This window comes from Bos indicus, chromosome 25 (genome assembly GCF_029378745.1).
Source record: "Bos indicus isolate NIAB-ARS_2022 breed Sahiwal x Tharparkar chromosome 25, NIAB-ARS_B.indTharparkar_mat_pri_1.0, whole genome shotgun sequence".
Lineage (NCBI taxonomy): Eukaryota > Metazoa > Chordata > Mammalia > Artiodactyla > Bovidae > Bos > Bos indicus.
In genome coordinates this window covers 27,284,769-27,304,663 of record NC_091784.1, presented here as the reverse complement: position 1 = coordinate 27,304,663, position 19,895 = coordinate 27,284,769, and the positions used below count along the sequence as shown (strand labels likewise).

Sequence of the window (19,895 nt, the reverse complement as noted above, 5' to 3'; positions counted from 1 at the left end):
TATATTGTGGTGCTATGGCTGTGACCAAGATCGATGATCTCTAGCTTCACAGGCTTGTAGGGGAAATAGACAAATACACAGACAAACTCCAGTGCAGTGAGACTGATGTGGTGATGGGGGACGGTCAGAAAATTCAAGTTCACTTCCCAGGGGAAGTGTTGTCTCTGCTGAGACTTGGGAGATGAGGAAGAATTTCTGGGCCAAGTAGGGGGCAAGAGAGTGGGAGGCAGAGGTGTATGCAAAAGCTGGGGTATGCTAAGGAAGGGAAGCTGGGAAAGAACTGAAGTGGGTAGGTAGACAAGAGACTCACCGATCAGGGTAACAAGCTCAAGGGAAGCCACTGGAGAGTTTTAAGTAGTGGCTCCGTATGTTCTGGTTTGTTCTCAATGGGGGAAGAGTGAATAGAGATCACGCAGTCCACAAAATGTTGCAATAAGCCAGATGAGACATGGGGTTGGCTTGAATGAGAAGAGGGAAGTAGATGAACTTGAGATTTAGATTGGAAATTGAGCCAACAGTTCTTTTTAAAATATATATATTTTACTTACTTATTTGGCTGTGCTGGGTCTTAGCTGAGGCATGCTGGATTTTTTGTTGTTGTTGTTAGTTGCTACATGGGAACTCTTAGTTTTAGCACACAAGATCTAGTTCCCTGACCAGGGATCAGACCCAGGCTGCCTGCACTGGCAGCGCAGAGTCTTAGCCACCAGACCACCAGGGAAGTCCTGAAGCAACAGGCCTTGATTATGGGTTTATCAGGAGAGAAACAGGGAAGGGTTTGAGGCAATTCCTAAGTTTTTATGTTGAGCAAAACATCTAGAGCAACAGCGAGCTTGTTTGCTGCAATGGGAAGAAGGCACAGGTTTGGGATAGGAGAATTGAGAGCTGTATTTGGGATCTACTGAGTTTGAGATGTTTTTGGACAGAGCCATGAAGCAGGAAGTTGGGTAGGGGAGTCTGGAGCTCAGAGGAGAGGGCCGGGCTGGAAATATACATCTGTGAGTCACCAGCATATAGATAGTATTTAAAGCCATGCGACTGGATGAGATCACCTAGAGAGAGAGGGTATAGATAGAAAAGAGAAGGTCCAAGCCTGAGCAGCTTAGAGGGGGAGGAGTCAAGAAAATCGGTGAGTGCCTAGAGGCAAAAATGTGCGCACTCTGCTGACAGTCAGAACCAACAGAGAAGTGAGGGTTAGATTTGGCAAGTTATGGGGTCCTTGGTGCACCCACCGAAAGTGACTTCAGTGGAGTGGTGGGGATGAAGCCAGTTGTGAAGAGTTTGAAGGATACATTAAAGCTGAGTGAGCAATGACAGCAAGTGTAGACAGCCTCTTAGGGTTAGTCTGTCTACACTCAAATAATGTGCATCCCTGAGTTCTCTCTCCCCTGTGGTCCCCCAGGGCAGAGACCATGCCCTGGTGATTTCTATCTAAGCCATAAATGGAGTCCAGCACATAACAGGAGCTCGATACATTTATTTAATGGTTGGATGAATAAATGAATGGATAATTCACTGCTTGTGTCCAAAGGGCCTTTTCTGGCAGAGAGGGCAGCTGTGTTCCTTTGAGGCAACTCAGGAAACTGTCAAATTCACTCCAAAGGCTAAATAAAGAGTCTGGATCCCTTCTCCCAGGACCCCTTCTCCCAGCTAAGTCCTGGAGGACAACTGCCTACAGGCCTGCAGAGGGAGCCCTGGGCCAGAGCTAGGAATAAGGCTGAGTCCCTGATGCCCCTCACATGACACTGGGCAAGTCACTTCCTTTTTCTGAGAAGAGATATATGTAGGGTTCAATCCCTGGGTCAGGAAGATCCCTTGAGAAGGAAATGGCCACAAATTCCAGTACTTTTGCCTGGAAAACCCCATGGACAGAGAAGCCTGGTAGGCTGCAGTCCATGCGGTCACAAAGAGTGGGACATGACTGAGCACATAGACACAGAGCCAGTTCCCCAGAAGGCCCTGTAGATGTTAGTCCGCCTCCTCCTTTCCCCTCTTTTTTCTCTCTGCACCTTTTCCTTGTTTAGGAAGTAAAAGCTGACCCTGACAAGTACCTCCCAGGGTTGCTGTGAGGAGAATAGGTGGGTAGTCCCTGAGGGTCGGAAAGATGAAGGTGGGGATCCAGTGGAGGAAGGAGCCTCCTTCCATAGGACAGAGGACCTCACACACCGCAGACACATGTCTGACTGGGGCATGTCACAGAACTTGTCAGACACTGTTGAACAGGCAATTGTGTAGCAAAACCAAGAAGACCCTGAAGTCTCCCTGGGCTTGGATGGAGCGGGACAGATGTTTGACAGACAGGCCTACCTGCCAATCGAAGGGAAGCTAACTATTACGCTGAGGGAAGCCCACAAGAGTGAAAGTGACTGTTGGAAAGTGATATATAAAGGAAAAAAGAAACCAGAAAGGGAAAACAGAATGGACCGTGGGGGAGCCTACCCAGAGACGGGGAGTCTGTGAAGCCTCTAGGCATGACCAGAGACCTGCCCCGAGATGGGTCAGGGGACTTCCTCTGACCACCCCCAAGCCTGCCATTCCCCCTGAGGCAACCTGATGGGATGAGGGAGGGCTTGGAAACTGGGAGCCGTGTCTTCTTTAGGTAAGGAGAAACAGACAGGCAGACATAGACATTGCTGCCACCTAGCGGAGATGCTTGTTGTTTCTCTAGGTGGCTAACCCCAGCGTTGTCCTCAGCGGAGCACCAAGAGATGGAGTTTGGGTCATGGGGGAGATCCCTGGGCCCCTGCATTTGAGGACACAAGGCAAGGAGGGGGCCCAGGGAAAAAGATAGGTGCCCTTTGGAAGTGTGTGGTGCCTACATCACCTCTCTCTGTCTTGGCTCCCTCCTCTGTAAGATGAGGACATAGTACCTACCTTAGAGGATGTTATGATGGTTAAATGAGTCAGTCCATGAAAAGTACTTGGCATCGTGGCAAGTGCTCAATAAATGCTATCTGCGGTCGATCCAAGGGGGTAACTGGAGATGTTTAGCCTTGTCCTCCATCCCCCCCACCACCAATCCATTGTGCCTGCTATACAAATGCTGCTTTCCTCAGTTCTGGCTTTCAGCAAATTGTCCCACCAAGCTCCTCATTTGTAAATCCTGGGGCTTCCACTCTTACTGTTCTATCAACAGCATCAACCCGAAGACTCTCTGAGCCCCAACCTCTCCCCTCTGAATCCAGGGGCTTGTGGGGGAGGGTCCTGGATCCTAGCACTTCCTCTCTCCCCTCACCCTAGAGTGTGTAATCAGAATGGCTCTGGGCTGTGACATCACAGAACTCTCACCTCTTCACAGGAGTGGAGGGGTGATGAGGCCAGGGCAGTGGGTGTGGGTGTGGATATGGCTGCTCAGGCTGGGGCCCCTAGAATCAGGTGGGGAGGAGGAAGGCTGGGGATGGGGTCAATGCCGCCACCGACCCCCACACCCCGGCCCCCGCCCCCAGAGGCTGGGAGGCCACGCCTCGGCTCTTCTGTTTGTTCTCCACACTTCTATCCCATCCTCCCTGCCCAGCACAGGCCTTCTCCTGGAGGGCTCAGCCAACCCCTAAGAAGTTCTGGGGACAAAATCAAGGCCCTCCACAGCTACACGAAGGCTGTGTGGCCTGGCAGGGCCCTGGGTCTGTCTCAGCCTCTTGGGTGGGGTTCAGGGCTCTGCTTGGCTCTTTCATAGACTTCGCTCTGTGTCCCCAGCACCCAATCTGGAGAGTGCCAAGGCCTTGGGCCGGGGAGCAGAATCTCCGCTCTTCCTAGACAGACCTGACTTCTTTGATTACCCAGACTCAGACCAAGCCAGGCTCCTGGCCGTGGCCCAGTTCATTGGAGAGAAACCAGTCATCTTTGCTAACTCAGGTATGACCCAGCTTGAGAAGGGGCTGTCCTCCTGGCCAGAGCCTGGAGGATGTCCGCCCTTGGCCCTTCGGTTGGAGTCAAGTCCAGGGTCCCCTGTCTCCCCGTCACTGTCAAGCAGATTCTGACTCCAGGCTCTTCCATCACATCCTGGTCGGTGCTCTGCTGGTGGCCTTCTTCTTCTTGCTTTTCCAGTTCTGCACTCACATGTAAGGCCTATCCCTCACCCCCTCACCCACCGCCCACCAGAGCATTGCAGGGAAGAGGCTGAGGGACCCAAAGCCCAGGGAGGCAGCGTGACCACCAACCTCTGATCTCCACACCCCACAGGAGCTGTGAGAAAGGGGCCTAAAAAGCCAGAGGAGAGCCCTGGATTCTGCCCTGGGCACCCATGCCTGCTCTCCTCTCCTGCTGATGTAATAAGAGTCCTTGCTTCTTTCTCCCTGACTGCTCAGCTTGGGGGGACCTGCCCTGTCCCACAGTCAACCTGTTATGGCGCTGTCTGCCCCCAGACTCTTGATCCCTCCCCAACCCCAAAGAACTGGGTGACAGGGCCTTGGTGGCGTTCACGCTGATGTCTTTATTAGCAGTCTGTAAAGCACCTCCCAGGGTCCCCCCGAACCCCAGACTGGAGAAAGCCTCGAGAAGTCTGTAGCACCAGGGACATGCCAGGGCCCAGGGGCAAGATGTCAGCTTAACAGGGAAGGGGCTGGGTGCTCTCCCACTTGCCCCCCGGGGTTGCTCAGCACTGGGAAGGCTGGGGGGTAGCAGCCACCTCCCTCCCCCCACCCCAACAAATTTGAATAAATAAATAAAATAAATAAGATTCCTCAGGCTGGCCTCCCTTGGAGAGAAGCTGTGGAGATGACTAGACCAGGGACGTTAGAGGGGGTGTCGCCTCCCTCCCAGAGGAGTTTGCAGCAGGGGGGCTGGGACGGCCTTGGCAGCAGGGCCTCCCCCACAATTCTTTGAGTCCTGGTCCCCTCAGGCTCCCCACAGCCTCAAAAGCCCTAAGCGGATGGGAAGGGGTGCGCCTTCTTCCTCTTCGCTTCTCCAGGGCCCAGGGGACGTGATGCAGAAAGGGGTATGCAGGAGGGGGTCGACCCCTCGGCTCAGGCACTGTGGGGAGAGGTCCCCTCTTCCTGCCTTCGGTCTCCCCTGGTCCCGGCCCCCAGCCCCTGAAGGGACGTGACCCGACCCCGTCGGAGTCCATCTGTCAGTTTCCGGGGGGTTGTCAGGGCCAGAGGCCCCTGGCTCCCACTCCTAGCCCAGCGGCCCCAGAGCCCTGTTCCCAGGCAGTGGGGATGGGGGTGGGGTGGGGAGGGTCCCCCGCCCTCGGCCCCACCCTCAGTCCTGGGTCTGACAGGGAGAGGGCGGCCGGGAGCCCCGGGGCCGGAAGAGGCGGCAGGCCCCGCGGCAGATGAGGAAGAACCAGTAGAGCTGCGGGGCGAGGAGCAGCGCGGCGCCCAGGTTGACGTGGACAGGGAGGGCGAGGGGCACGGCGAGCAGGGGCAGGCCCGCGTGCCGCCCGTAGGCCCAGTACAGGTAGGGGAAGAGCAGCACCCGGCAGCAAAGGAAGCTGAGCAGCATCAGGGCCCCGTTCACTTTGTGCAGCAGGGTGTGCTGCTGTTTGTACTGCGGGCGGGGCGGGCAGACAGGGGCGGGGTGAGGGGCGGGGCGGGAAGACAGGGGAGGGGCAGGCACATGGGGGCGGGGCGGGAAGACAGGGGCGGGGAGAGGGGCGGGGAAGGCACACGGGGGCGGGGCGGGCAGTCAGGGCCTCCGGCCACGCCCCCTACTCAGCCCCTTGGGCCACCTCCCCCTCCGCCCACCTACCGGCCTTCCCTCCTTGGGACAGGGCCAGGTTAGGGGCCCCAGGACCCGCCCCCTCTCCCCCTCTCCCTCTGCCCTGACAGCTCCCCTATATCCTACCTGATAGCCCCTCCCAGACCTGACTCCACCTGTCCTTTAAAAAATCCCAGTTGTTTTTTAGTTGCTAGGTCCTGTCCCACTCTTCTGAGACCTCATGGACTGTAGCCCGCCAGGCTCCTCTGTCCATGGAATTCTCCAGGCAAGAATACTGGAGTGGGTTGCCTTTTCCTCCTCCAGGGGATCTTCCCGACCCAGGGATTGAACCCGTGTCTCCTGCACTGGCAGGTGGATTCTTTATCACTAAGCCACCAGGGGATAATCCCAGATTGGTTCCTAAAAGCGCCCAACCCTTCCCTGATCCTCCCTTCAAGCTAGTAAACCCTCAGCGCCCTCTCACCTGGATGAGAATCTTGCCAAGGCAGACGAAGGGGGTGCTGACCTCTGCCATCAGCAAGCAGCCTAAGAAGAAGTCTCCCTTCCCTTGACGCCACACCTGAGAGGAGAAGGAAACAGCCTGGCCTGAGCCTGGATTCCTGGCAACACCTGTCCTCCTTCCCTGTCTCCTCTCTGTCCCTTTTGGAGATGCTTCACTCTGAAAGTCTGAGCACAGATGAACAGTATCAAATCTGGGAGCACTAACCCCCCGTATCCCTCCAACCTTCCTGCAGGTGAGATGATATCCATGATACTACAGATGAGGATACTGAGTCTCAGAGGCGTGTGTGTGTGCTCAGTCATTCAGTTGTGTCCAACTCTTTGTGACCCCATGGGCTGTAGCCCACCAGTCTTCTCTGTCTATGGAATTTTCCAAGCAAGAATACTGAAGTGGGTTGCCATTTTCTCCTCCAGAGGCTCTGCCCAGCCCAGGGATTGAACCCACATCTCTTGTGTCTCTTGCATTGGCAGGCAGATTCTTTATCACTGTGCTACCTGGGAAGCCCTGAGTCTCAGAGGCAGTGGTGTGTGTACATGTGTGTGAAAGTCACTCAGTCATGTTTGACACTTTTCGACCCCATGGACTGAAGCCTGCCAGATTTCTCTGTCCATGGAATTCTCCAGGCAAGAATACTGGAGTGGGTTGCCATTCTGTTCTCCAGGGGATCTTCCCAACCCAGGGATCGAACCCAGGTCTCCCACACTGCAGGCGGATTCTTTACTATCTTAGCCACCAGGGAAGCCTGCAGTGGTGTGTGGTGGTGGTGGTTGGTGGTTTAGTTGCTAAGTCGTGTCCGACTCTTGCAACCCCATGGACTGTAGCCTGCCAGGCTCCTCTGTTCATGGGATTCTCTAGGCAAGAATACTGGAGTGGGTTGCCATTTCCTTCTCCAGGAGATCTTCCTGACCCAGGAATCAAACCCAGGTCTCCTGCATTGCAGGCAGATTCTTTACCAACTGAGCTACCAGCTCCAAAACATCACAGCTGGGCATGATCTAACCTCTTGCTGTTTGGGGCTGGGCTGGAGCTCAGGAAACCCTCCCTGGGGCACTTCATCCTGCGGGGACCTGGACCCAGGGCTTCCTAGGCTCCTGCAGTACCAGCATAAGCAGGACACAGGGCCCTGGTTCCCAGCAGCCCCCACTCACCACCGACAGCGGGAAGCACACGAGCACCATGACGGCATGGTGGAGCACCATGAGGAACTCCTTGTGCAGGTAACCACGTGCCACCGCCCAGGTGCTGCCCGGGGCTCTGGTGCTGCCTTCGTCCCCTCCGTGCCCCTTGACCTGGTGCTTGTGCCAGTGGCACAGGAACATGGCATAGATGTCATAGATGAAGTAGGGCACTGCAAACTGCGTGTAGGCGGAAGAGAGCCAGTGTCTGTCGGGCAGAGAGAGGGGTGGGGTCAATAAGGGAAGGAGATGGACAGGCAGCTGCCAAGTGCTGGGGGCTATGTTGGATGCATCACAGGAGTCAAATCTCCAGTGATACTTGTAAGAACCCTGAGACAGAAGTAGACTCTCAAATTACACAATGGAATCCCAAGGTGGAGGGCAAGAAACTTGCCCAAGTGATCACAAGATCACTCAGTTGGTAAGCAATAGGGCTGGGGTTCAAACCCGGACTGAGCTCAGAATGCACACATTTTTTTCTTTCTTTCTTTTTGGCCACGCGACATGGCAAGTGGGACCTTAGTTCCCTGACCAGGGACTGAACCCGTGCCCCCTGCAGTGGAAGCAAGCAGTCGTAACCACTGGACTGCCAGGGAAGTCTCTCACTCATTTTTCATATTAATTCATTCATATTCTGTCTCTCTGCAACGTGCTAGGAGAAAAAGGCAGACAGACCAAAGGACAGTCACAGAACTGAGGGCTGAGACAGAGTGAGAAAACAGGCCAGACCAGCTCTAAGAGACAGCAGAGATCAGGACAAATTACAGCAGAAGTGGTAGGAATGGTGGGGAGAGATCATACTGGCTGACATTTAAGTGAAAGTGTTAGTGGTTCAGTCATGTGTCCGACTCTTTGCAACCCCATGGACTATAGTCTGCCAGGCTCCTCTGTCCATGGAATTCTACTGGAGTGGGTTGCCATTTCCTCCTCCAGGGGATCTTCCCGACCCAGGGATCAAATCTGCATCTCCTACATTGCAGGCAGATTCTTTACTGTCTGAGTCACCAGGGAAGCCTTGACTGACATTAATCGACTACTTATTACACGAGGGCCCTATTCCAATACTCTAAATCTTTTACAAGCACAAACTTATTTACTTCCCACAAAAAGCCTGTGAAAAGTAAGTATGACTGTCACCCCATTTTACAGGTGAGAGAGGCTAGGTCACCGGACCAAGGGATGAACATGAGAAGTCTGGCTCCATAGCCCTCACTCTCAGCCCTGCTGCCCTCTAGAAGATTTGGGATGGAAACTGGTGATGCTGTCAGTGCTGCTTGTTCTGCCCGAATGTGGCCCCACCTCTTGTTTTTTCAGGTACAGCTAAGCATTAAGAAGAAAACGCTGAGCAAAAGGAGCCAAGAGCAGAGAAAGTTCTGTGTGCTTTGAGAGTAAACAAAAATGAAAAGTGCATGAATATGCAACATTGCACTTTTCTTCTTGAGTCAGCACATGGAGTACATTCTCAGAAGTCTGTAGTCCTGTGACAGGTTCGAGGTGGGGGCGGGAGGTCTAAGAGGCAAACCCAGCGGTACTCCCCAGGCTTGGCAGATAGATGAAAACAAAGTCAGCTGGAAGGCACGCAAATATGAGGACTGAATAAGAGGGGCTGCTGAAGGGAGAAGTAGAGTGAGACCTGGGGGTGGGCCAGCTAAGGACCAGGGCTGACATGAAAGGAGAAGGTGAACCCCGGGGAAGGCTGGCCTGGAAGGGGTGATTTTGGGGGAAAAAAGAAGCAGAGAGCCATGCTGGAGTGTGTGACCAGGAGCGAGGGAGGGAGAGAGAGAGGAGAGGAAGCGGCAGCCCAGGTTAGAGATGAAAGGCAGGAAGGTGGAAAGGGGTCCAAATGGCCTGAGAGAAGTTAGAGCAGAGAGTGGCCTAGGGAGTCAGCCACAGCAGACATGGTGACACCACTGGGCTCTGGTGTGAAGGGTTAAACCCATCCCCACCCTCTTCAGCAATTAGGTGCTCAGAGGTAGGAACAGCTGTTGCCCCTGGATTAACCCTGATCCTCCCACCTACCTGAGGATTAAGTGGGGAGGGACAAGGACGGACTAGGGGGACGGGGAGGAGAACATGTAAAAGCTGGAAGGTGACCTCTGTGAGAAGGCGAGAGAAGGGAACGTGGGGGTGGGGGAGGATCCAGGCTCCTCTTGGACTCAGGAGGGGAAATGGGGGAAAAGGGCAGGAGGAAGCCAAGTCCCGGGGGCGGGGTCTGAAGAAGTTTAGCATCCTCTCTGTATGGCCAGGACTGCTGTAGGCTTCTGACACAAAGTCAGTTCCTCCTTGCAGCAGCCCTTCCAGATAGGGGTGGACCTCACTCCGCAGATGAAGGAATTCAAGGGAAAGAGGAGACACCTCTAGGTCAGGTCATCCAGACCATGTCCCCAGGGCTCAGGAGCCACCAGAGAGGAGGAACAGGATCAGAAGTGAAGCATGGGGCATCATCAGCACCCTCCCAGGCAACTCGCAGCAATGACAGCCTGGGTCCACCTTGAGCTGGCCCGTCAGCACCACGGACAGGGCCCTTTTCCTCCCTCCTCCTGCCCCACGTCTCCGGCCTGGGCTCTTTTGGCAAGCACCAGGCACTGCATCGGCTCCGAGTGCCAAAATTTGGCCTCTTCACCCTTCACTCCCCACCCCACTGTCTAACCATTGGTGGCCTTGTTTTGTGTCATCTGTCCCTCTCACGCACGGAGCTGGCACTGGACACCTGGATTCTGGGAGGAGATGAGGGGTGAGCCTGGCACGAACGAGTAGGGAAGCACCCCAGTTGGGTACTGGTTGGAAATGGGGTCTGAGGGGGTGAAAGAGTGGGAGGAGGGCGGGGAGGAAATGACACTCAGAACCTACTATGATCCAAGAGGCTGGGAAACCTAGGAGCTGCCTTGAGAATCCTTTTTGCTCCCCACTTCTCCTCCTCCTGGTGTTGACCTTTAAGGACAGGATGTGGATAAATTTGTCTCGGGGTGTTGAGTTGCAGCTATTGTAGTTAACTTGCTCAAGCCCAAGTTAAGGGCTTGGAGTTCACTGAGGGAGTCCCCCGGATGATCTGTACCCCACTCAAGGGTCACATGCATATAGGCTGCTGGAATGGGGGAAGTGGTAGTCTCATGGCACTTACTGGTCATCTATGATGTGCTTGCAGGAGGTGGAGACGATGTAGCCAGCAGTGGAGGCCATTACAGCTTGGACAGAGGACACTAGCCTAGGAGGAAGAGGAAGTAGCTGTAAAGGAGGGAGATGTGCCCCTTGGTTCCTCCTCTTTACTGTCCAGCTTCTGTGCCTCTCGGGTGCTCCCTGCCCATCTTTTCCCCAGGCTGCCTCGCCTGGGACTCAGCCCCACCACTTCAGCCTCCAGGACTGCTACGGAGTTGCCTTCCTCTCAGGACACCCGGGAGGTCATCGTGAGGTGAGACAATGCCGAGAACCAGTGGCAGATAACAAGGTCCCTTCCAGGGAAGGGACAGGGGTCGGGGGTAACAGCACAGGATAGTGGGGGGAAGCCCTGGGCCTGTTCTTACACCTCTCAGCTGCCTAGTCATCGTGGGTCGTCCCTGGCCCCTCGGTTGCCCCTGATTCCCCTCCCAGCTACTTTCCCGCTCTCTGCTTGCCAGCCACCACACTCCCCTCCCCAACTCTGGCCCGCATTCCAGGACTGTGCAGAGTTCCACTGTTCACTTATCTGTCCCTCATTCCCCCAGACACAGCAACCCCCCCCCCCAATGATACATGGCCCCTTCCTGTGTTCCCTAGTATCCTATAGGAATGTTTTGGTCACATGCCAGCCCTGTTTTGGAGGGTAGGAGGCTGAATGGCAAAGGGAAGCAGAGCAGACTGAATCCTAGTAGACCAGATGGCTGGGTTTGGATGAGGTCTCCTGGGACAGTGAGTAAGGCAGCGCAGAGAGAAGGAAGCTGGAGGCAGAGCCCACCGACCGCTTCAGGAGCCCCTGGTCCCTATCCGGCCAAGGGTCCCTTCCATCCCCATGCAGCCTGGGAAGGGAAGGGGGCGGAGGGAAGGCAGGCAGTTTACCTGGCTGAGACAATGACCGCGTCGGCCTCCTCCCAGCGCAGCTGGGGCAGCCGCTGGAGCGTGTTTTTGGAGAGGAGGAAGAGTCCAGGGAACACCACCCCCCCGGCCACCATGGGGGTCAGCATGGTGGCTCAGCCCTCCAGCAGGAAGCCCGAAAGCAACCGGGAAAGGGCTGGGAGGCCGAGCTGAAGGGAGTTATGGGGATGGAGAAGGGACGCCAGGCCGGGGAAGGAGAGAGAAGAGGAGAAAGGGGCACAAAGGGGACAGACAGGGTGGGGAGGGGATGGGACTGGAGAGCCCTACCCGCCCAGGATCAGAGAAAGGGAGTTAGATGGAGACTGGGGAGATGGGAGAGACTGGGGGAAAGGGAGGATCCGAGCAAGGGAGCCAGAGAGAGCCAGCCAGAGGGTTGGGAGCAAGCCGAGGAGGAGAGGACTGGGTGAGAGGACAGAGGGAGAGGGGACAGGACGAGGAGGCTGCGGATGGGGGAGGGGAGGGAGCGAGGTAGGTGGGGGGGGGGGGCTTACGTGGAGAGGCTGGGAGGGCCCAAGGGGGCGGGGTGGGGGTGGGGGTGGGACTGTGGTGCCAGCTCTGAAGGGGAGGGGAGGGAGGGAGGGAGGGGAGGGAGACCGAGGAGCGGCCGGGCAGGCGGTCAGCGGTCAGCACCGCTCTCCCGCCTCTCGCTGCCACCAGAGTGCCCGCGGCCCGGCCCAGAGGCAGCCCCGGGGCATTATGGAGAGTTCGGGCCCAGCCCCCTGCCCCCTCAGCGGGGAGGGGGCGGGGGGAGGGGAAATCACCAGCTTGGGGAGGGCGGGGGGAGGAGGAGGGAGTTGATGGCACCGACCAGACACCCAGAAACCGGACCTGCAGCGGCGTCTCCCCATGCAGCTCTGAGCCACAGCAGTGGCTGCGACAGAGATGGGGGGAGCAGAGAAAGAGGGAGGGGGAGGCCCTTAAAGAGACAGCCGCTGCGGCAGGCACAGGGGGCTGCTGAGGACAAGGGCCAAGGGCGGGACTGCTCTCCTCTGGGGCTCCTTGGCCAGCTGGGAGGGTGGCCCTGGGCCCCAAGATGGGCCTGAGCCCGTTTCCCACCAGCAGTTTGCAAATGCCTGCCATCTCCTCCTCCGCCAAGGCCTCTCAATACTTATTCTTCAGCTGCCTTGGGGTCCCAGCTTAGGGGCACCCATTCCCACAGAGAGTAAGAAGATTCCCTGGGAAGGGACCAGAAGTTAGTGCAGCTCGCTGTCTCAGAAAGTTGAGTTTAGGGAATGGATGGGAATAAAAATACACCTTAACACAGTATCAGATTCAGAGACCTCCAAAACTCTGAGGTATAAGACCCTGATGGCTCAGATGGTAAAGAACATGCCTGCCAATGCAGGAGATGCTGATTCGATCCCTGGGTTGGGAAGATCCCCTGGAGGAGGAAATGACAACCCACTCCAGTATTCTTGCCTGGAGAATCCCCATGGATGGAGGAGCTTGGTGGGGCTACCGTCCATGGGGTCTCAGAGTTAGACATGACTTAGCGACTAAAAACAAAACAACACATACTTTAACATGAGGTGCCTCTGGGTCCCAACTCCACTGCGAGACTGTCCCGTGACCACCTCTAACTACTGTAACAGCATTGAGGTAACTGCATGTATCTCCTTTTTGCAGGTCAAGCAATAGTCCCGAGGCTTTCAGTGACTCTCCCTAAGACCAGGTAGCTAAGAAGACAGGAGCCCTCTCATACTGGGTGGCAGGCTTTGAAGAGGAAGCACAGTGTCTCCGAAAACTCACTTCAAGCCCGAGGATGCCCCTGCCTGTGTCCTTCAGGCTGCCTGGCTTCCTCAAGGCCCTGGTCACTCTCTTCCTCGTCAGGTTTATGATGGTCCCAGCTCCCCTTCCTCTGCAACTTCACAGCCCAGTTTCCATGGGGGAAAGGCCCCTGATTTGAGCCCCTCAGTCCACTGCAAGGAAACTGAGGCCCAGTGCCTTGGCCACGGTCTCGCTGCAGTTCAGAGACTCAGCCAGAACTACACCGGCCTCTGAGCAGCTTCTCACACTTTCATGCCGCCTCCCTAGAATTCGGCCTTCTCATCCTGAACTCAACCTCCCCGTAGACTTCTGCATGACGTGGGGTCCTGCTACCAAAACCATGCTTTGGTTTCCAAGTCTGCCCTAAGATGTGCTTCCATAGTAACTGTACGATTTGCCTCTCCCTGTCCAAAGCCTAACCAAAGGACTGGGATTTGCTATTTTGTGCTGCCCTCTAGTGGCTTGCTGTGGAAACAGACCCTGGGAAGTCTCTGGCCTTAGGCAGCAGAAGTTAAGAAGTTAAAGAGTCAACAGTGGACCTAGCTTCCTGGCTTCAGGGCTTCACTTAAAGGAAAAAGGGACCCAACTTCCTGAGTGTTTACTATGTACTGGGCGCGGGGTGAAGTGGTTTCTGTTTATTCTTATTTAACCTTCCCAGATTATAGCATCTTTGTCTATATTACAAACAAGAAACTGAGGTTTAGACATTTAAGAAAAAAAAAGAAGACAAAAAAGTTGCCCAAGATAACACAGCTATGAGAATTGGCAAAGCTGGCTTTCAAACCCATGTTTGCATAGGGCCAAAGCCAAAGATGGGCAAAGCTTCAGGATGGTGCTGCGTTCGGGCGAGGACAGGTGACAGCGAGCCACCCTGACTACTGGGTTGAGGACCACCGACCTGGTGAAGGGGCTGTGGCTTCACTTTGGATAGCAGAGATTAAAACAGGTAGGGTTTTTTTTTTTGGGGGGGGGGTCTTTCAGACACCTAGCTATTATAAGTTCTGCCTTCTGCCAGCTCCTCCTCCTCCCTAAGGTTTGGGGATAGTTCACCAGTGTTTTACTAATCTTTGTCAAATAGACCATAAATTTGTAGTGTGCATGCATGCTAGGTCACTTCAATCATGTCCAACTCTTTGGACCCCATGGACTGTAGCCTGCTAGGCACCTCTGTCCATGGGATTCTCCAGGGAAGAATACTGGAGTAAGTTGCTATGCCCTCCTCCAGGGGATCTTCCTGACCCAGGAATAATAATAAAAAGTTCAACTTTTAAGAAAAAATGAGAAGATCAGACAACACTGGGGCCACACTTTAATTCCATGATGCTTGGCTGGAGCCGAGCAGTTGCTGCCCCCGTTGGGATAAACGTAGTCCTCTGGCTCAGGCAGTCCGCACAGAGCCTATATCTCTTGTGTCACTTGAAGGAGTTTGCAACAACTATTTTTATTTTTATTTTATTTTGGCCATGCAGGGCTTCCCAGGTGGCTCAGCTTATGAGATCTCAGTTCTCTGACTGGGGATGGAACCCAGGCCCCTGGCAATGAGAGCACTGAAGCCTAATCACTGGACTGCCAGGGAATTCCCTAGCCCTATTCTATAGATGTGAATTCACCTTACCCTCGCACAACATTCCATGAAGAATGGAAGGTGAGTATTCTTGTTAAATCCATTTACTAATGGGGACTCTGAAGTTCAGAGAGGTTAAGTGGCTTGCAAGAGATCCCATTGTTGTTGCTATTTAGTGGATAAGTTGTGTCAGACTCCTTTGTGACCCCATGGACCGTAGCCCGCCAGGCTCCTCTGTCCATGGGATTATCCTAGCAAGAATACTGGAGTGGGATGCCATTCCCTTCTCCAGGAGATATCCTGACCCGAGGTTGGAACCCGAGTCTCCTGCATCTCCTGAATTGGCAGGCGGATTCTTTACCACTGAACCACCTGGGAAACCAGAGATCCCATAGAGAGTGTCTTTCGATTCTATACGCCCACCCAGCCACCCTCACATACACACACAGCCTGCTTCTGCTCTCATCACTAACTCTTCCTGGAAGTAGGAGACCAGCTTCCCCAGCCCTGGCCCCAGGAAGGATGTCCTCGCCCTGTCCTCTTACTTGGATGCCACCAAAACAGCCTCTTGTTTCTCCATCCGCAGGTTGGAATGGTTCTGCAGAGCCCAGCAGAGGACAGCAAAGCTCAGCGGGAAGAAGATACAGCCCAGGACAAAGAGCAGAGGCATGCCTGTCTGGGGTAGAGAAGGTAAGATGGCTGGGAGAACACCTCAGCACATTGTCCCTCAGACTCACAGACCACATCCCCGCCAATCCCTATAACTCAGTGGCCTATAGGATGCATTTTTCTGTAACCATCAAAATCCATCAGGCATAGCTCTTTCCTGATCTGAGATCATTATTGCACTTTAAATATGCCTCATCCTTGAGCAACTGGACATCCTAATTTTGTCTTTATCAATCCAGTTCCATTAATTTATGTTCTTTGTAATCAAAGAAGCTGGTCTATACCTCCCAGCCCATCTCACACCTTAAAATTCCTTCTTTCTCTTTCGATTCTAAGTATGTGCCTGTGATTTCTTAATTCACCCCATCCAAGCTCTATCCTCCCACCCTAACCTCTTTGTGTCTCCTCTCCCTTCTCCTAGGTCCTCACCTGGGAAGGGCAAGGTGGAGGCTAGAGAGGGAGGCTGGTGACTTTCATCTGCACTCAGAAATTGGAAAAAAAAGGAGGGGGCGGGTGTTTAGACTGTAAAGATAACCGAAATTAGAAAAAAAAAAAGTTCTTTTAAAAGGAAAACTCTAAGTATTATCCCATTTAAAAAGCAAACAAACAATAGGAAAACCTTTGAAAACATTTACATATATGTTATTTTTGTCTGGAAGAGCCTCTTCTCCCATCCACTCCAGGGAAAGGAGGGGTGGGAAAGGCCCAGGAAGGATGAAGAGAGTAAGCGCCTGCCATCCTGCACCCCTTAAGCAGCTTTGAGGGGACCCTTTCAGGATACAAGAAAGGCGTCAAACTGCAAGGGCACGAGGTGGAGGCAGTTCTACAGAGGCGGTTGGAGGGGGCGGGAACATCACCTTCCTATTGGTGGACTGGTGGATGGTTTGGAAAATGCCATCTTCCTATTGGCCCACTTCTTGACACATGTGCCCTATCGTATGCTTCATGGCAGAGGGGCCTGCTTGGGGGCGGGGCAGAGGGGGCCAAACCGTCTAACACAGAACAGATCAATTAGAATTCGTTGATGGTTTGAAGGACAACTAGGATTCAAGGGTAGAGCTGAACGAGGGGACAGGAAGAGGAGGTGGGGGAAATGAGAGCAGCCCAAGCAGTCAGTGCTTTAACAGGCGGTATAGGATAATAGTTAAGACGGCAGGTCCTAGGGTGGGAGCATCTGAATTTCAAATTCAGAGTCCACGGATAATGGATAATAAAAGAAACATACCGTATGGCTCCATTTGGACGAAGTTGCAAACGGGCAAAATAACTTCCGTGAAAAATCTGAACAGCTTTTAACTTGGTGGGATGTACTGAGAGGAGACCTCAGGGAGCCTTCTGAGGGGTTGGGAATGCCCTTATATAGATCGTGGGCATTTACACATAAACCTCCTATGTGCATTTTAAGGTCAACTGGATTTTTTTTTTTTTTTTAATTATGCCCAGAGACATGTGGAATCTTAGTTTCCCACCAGGGATGGAACCCTTACCCCTTGCAGTGGAAGAACGGAGTCTTAACCACTCGACTGCCAGGGAAATTCCTAGAATTTTTAAAACGTTAAACAAATTTAGGCTCTTCCATTCCCTGAGTGGTGGTTGGCTAATCTCTGTGGGCCTCAATTCTTTCATCTGTGAAGTTAGGATAATAATGCCAGCTCATTAAATGCTAATTATACAGACACTGATCTGAGTGTTTAGCAATATTAAGTCATTTTTTCAAAACAACGTTGCAGATGGGGAGTATTATTGTACCCATTTTACAGGTGAGGAAACAGAGGCATGGAGAGAACTGGTACCTTTTCCAAGGTTATGCAATATGGTTTTTTTCAACCATATTTTCTGAATGTATTGGTCTCTCATGTTAAATGGATATAGAAAACTCATAAACTCATTTTCCTAAAGAAACTGAAAGGTTAAGAGAAAAAAGGAACAAAACATCACTGAACACAATTTAGACATGTCATCCACATTTTCAGAGCTTATCTCTGCTAACAGTTCTTACTTGTTTTCTCCACATTTCCTCCTCTGGATGGGCCTTTGAAAATTAAAGGTTAAATCAAGAGCAAGATAAAACTGTTGAAAATGAGACTCTGGTTGCCTAACCGGTATCCATCTTTAACATCTTATTTTGCTGGAGACTGAAGTGTACTTACTTAAAAAACTATATTTCCCAGCTGGCCACTTTAATAATGTAAACTGAAATCATTATGTGGGGTTATGAGGAAGGCACCTTTTAAAAAGGGACACACCGCAGTCACAAAGAAAGAACTATGTGAAAGATACAGAACTGAGGTTTGAAACCAGATAGCCTGACGCAAGTCTGCCCTGTCACCTTCCCTGTTCCTGTGTAAGCTCATTTCAAGGATTAAATAGAGATAACATGGATAACCTGGGTTCAGAGCCTGTTAGCTACATGGGCACTCACTGAACACAAGGCACTAAAATACTAATATACTTTATCCCATTTAAGCATCACTGCAGTCTTTTGAAAAATGTCCCCCATTTTATAGCTATCCAGTTGAGGCTCGGAGAAGTTAGATGACTTGTTCTGGGATTGTGCAGTAAATGGCAGCGCTGGGACTCAGATCCTGGTCAACAGGACTGCTGCCCTCCAAGGTGGGAGCAGAGAGGAAAGGAGACAAGGGAGGCAGAGGGAGGAATATTAGGGGAGGCAGTGAAGAGGAAGACATTTTCCCCTCTGGTGCGGAGGGCCAGTCGTCGCCCTCTGCAGCCATGGGCTTACCCTGGAATAGAGACTGAGGAAGGGGAGAGTCCATGAGCTGGTAAAGGTCGGGCCCTAGTTTCACTGGAATCTGGGCATTCTCTTCCACGTTTCTTTCCTTATCAGGTTCTTCCTGTTCAGAGTAAAACAGTCCAAGGCTGCATGGGCTTGCCTGAGAGAGATAAGTAAGGAGGGGAGAAAAAGAAAAACCGTGGTTTAGAGCAATGGCTTTCACCATTTTTTTACAGAGAGACACATTTCATGACTCAGCACATGCACACACATGCCAAACTTTCTCACAATACTTTCAGATTCTGATTATATGCAGGGCACACTATATTGTATCATTTTCCCTTTTTATCATTTTTTATCTCCCAAATTGCTTATCATGGCCCATTAAGCCTATTTCACAACCCACTTATGAGTAGCAACCCGAGCTGCTGGTTAACAGCAGTATTTCTCAACTTCTTTTCACTATTGCTTCCCCACCCTTTTTTAGACATTCTGTTTCCTAATGACCATTTTTCATGAACTTTTGATAACATGGATATACTGTATTTGTTGTTCAGTCACTCAGTTGTGTCCAACTCTTTGTGAACCCATGGACTGCAGCATGCCAGGCCTTCCTGTCCATCACCAACTCCCAGAGCTTGCTCAAACTCATGTTCATTGAGTCAGTGATGCCATCCAACCATCTCATCCTCTGTCGACCCCTTCTCCTCCTGCCTTCAATCCTTCCCAGCATCAGGGTCTTTTCCAATGAGTCAATTCTTCTTATTATGGCCAAAGTATTGCAGCTTCAGCTTCAACATCAGTCCTTCCAATGAATATTCAGGGTTGATTTCCTTTAGGACCAACTGGCTGGATCTCCTTGCTGTCCAAGGGACTCTCAAGAGTCTTCTCCAGCACCACAGTTCAAGGCATCAATTCTTTGGCACTCAGGCTTTTTTATTGTCCAGCCCTCATGTCTGTACGTGACTACTGGAAACGCCATAGCTTTGACTATGTGGACCTTTGTAGGCACCTATATATCTGTGCTTTATATAGGGCTGCCCCGGTGGCTCAGATGGAAAAGAATACGCCTGCAATGCAGGAGACCTGGGTTTGATCCCTAGGTCAGGAACATCCCCTGGAGAAAGGAATGGCTATCCACTCCAGAATATCAATATTTAAAAGACCCCCACCCCTGAACCAATTTCTACCCTCTTATCTCTGTTGAGAATGCACAGGAGACATCATCAGTTCAGTTGCTCAGTCGTGTCTGACTCTTTGTGACCCCATGGTCTGCAGGATGCCAGGCCTCCCTGTCCATCACCAACTCCCAGAGCTTGCTCAAACTCATGTGCATCGAGTCGGTGATGCCATCCAACCATCTCATCCTCTGTCGTTCCTTTGTTGTCCTGCCTTCAACCTTTCCCAGCATCAGGGTCTTTTCCAATGAGTCAGTTCTTCTTATCAGGTGACCAAAGTATTGGAGCTTCAGCTTCAGCATCAGTCCTTCCAGTGAATATTCAGGACTGATTTCCTTTAAGGTTGACTGGTTTGATCTCCTTGCAGTCCAAGGGACTCTCAAGGAGATATCATAGCAACTCATTTTCTGAACCATCTTTACACACAGCATCCCAACATCCAGTGAGATAGTACTAGTTCCACTCTGTCCATGAATAACCTGAGGCTGCAAGGTGATATTAATTGTTGAAGATTGAGATGGCTGGTAAATGGATTAGGAATCCAGAGACCAACCCAGATCCTTGCTCAGCTGCTTAATCATCTTCT

At 52.5% G+C, this 19,895-nt stretch overlaps 3 protein-coding genes across 7 annotated transcripts in view; 2 read left to right on the top strand and 1 right to left on the bottom strand.

The window, feature by feature from the left end:
* The first annotated feature begins 3,291 nt into the window (after window positions 1–3,291).
* C25H16orf92 (chromosome 25 C16orf92 homolog) lies at window positions 3,292–4,417 on the top strand. Its single transcript, XM_019987141.2, has 4 exons — window positions 3,292–3,375; window positions 3,694–3,852; window positions 3,971–4,058; window positions 4,180–4,417. Exons 1-4 carry the CDS (start codon window positions 3,312–3,314, stop codon window positions 4,199–4,201), a joined length of 333 nt encoding a protein of 110 aa, XP_019842700.2. The 5' UTR covers window positions 3,292–3,311; the 3' UTR covers window positions 4,202–4,417.
* On the bottom strand, window positions 4,410–16,203 carry TLCD3B (TLC domain containing 3B). Of its 4 annotated transcripts, XM_070779891.1 has the most exons (7): window positions 16,036–16,054; window positions 15,830–15,877; window positions 15,277–15,403; window positions 10,454–10,537; window positions 7,306–7,540; window positions 6,119–6,214; window positions 4,410–5,484 (listed from the first exon to the last, which is right to left on the bottom strand). In XM_070779891.1, the coding sequence occupies exons 3-7, from the start codon at window positions 15,399–15,401 to the stop codon at window positions 5,197–5,199; spliced, it is 828 nt and encodes a 275-aa protein (XP_070635992.1). In that variant the 5' UTR covers window positions 15,402–15,403; window positions 15,830–15,877; window positions 16,036–16,054; the 3' UTR covers window positions 4,410–5,196. The 4 variants fall into 4 exon arrangements, with proteins under 4 accessions (XP_070635992.1, XP_019843950.2, XP_070635991.1 ...); XM_019988391.2 differs by lacking the exon at window positions 15,830–15,877 and having other exon boundaries at window positions 15,277–15,407; window positions 16,036–16,203; XM_070779890.1 differs by lacking the exon at window positions 16,036–16,054 and having other exon boundaries at window positions 15,830–15,977.
* The window catches only part of LOC109578463 (uncharacterized), a 21,047-nt gene continuing 16,467 nt past the window's right edge, over window positions 15,316–19,895 (top strand). For both annotated transcript variants that reach the window (XM_019987679.2, XM_070779893.1), the window contains exon 1: window positions 15,316–15,421. The gene's annotated coding sequence lies outside the window, so the exon portion shown is untranslated. The remainder of the gene's footprint in view (window positions 15,422–19,895) is intronic.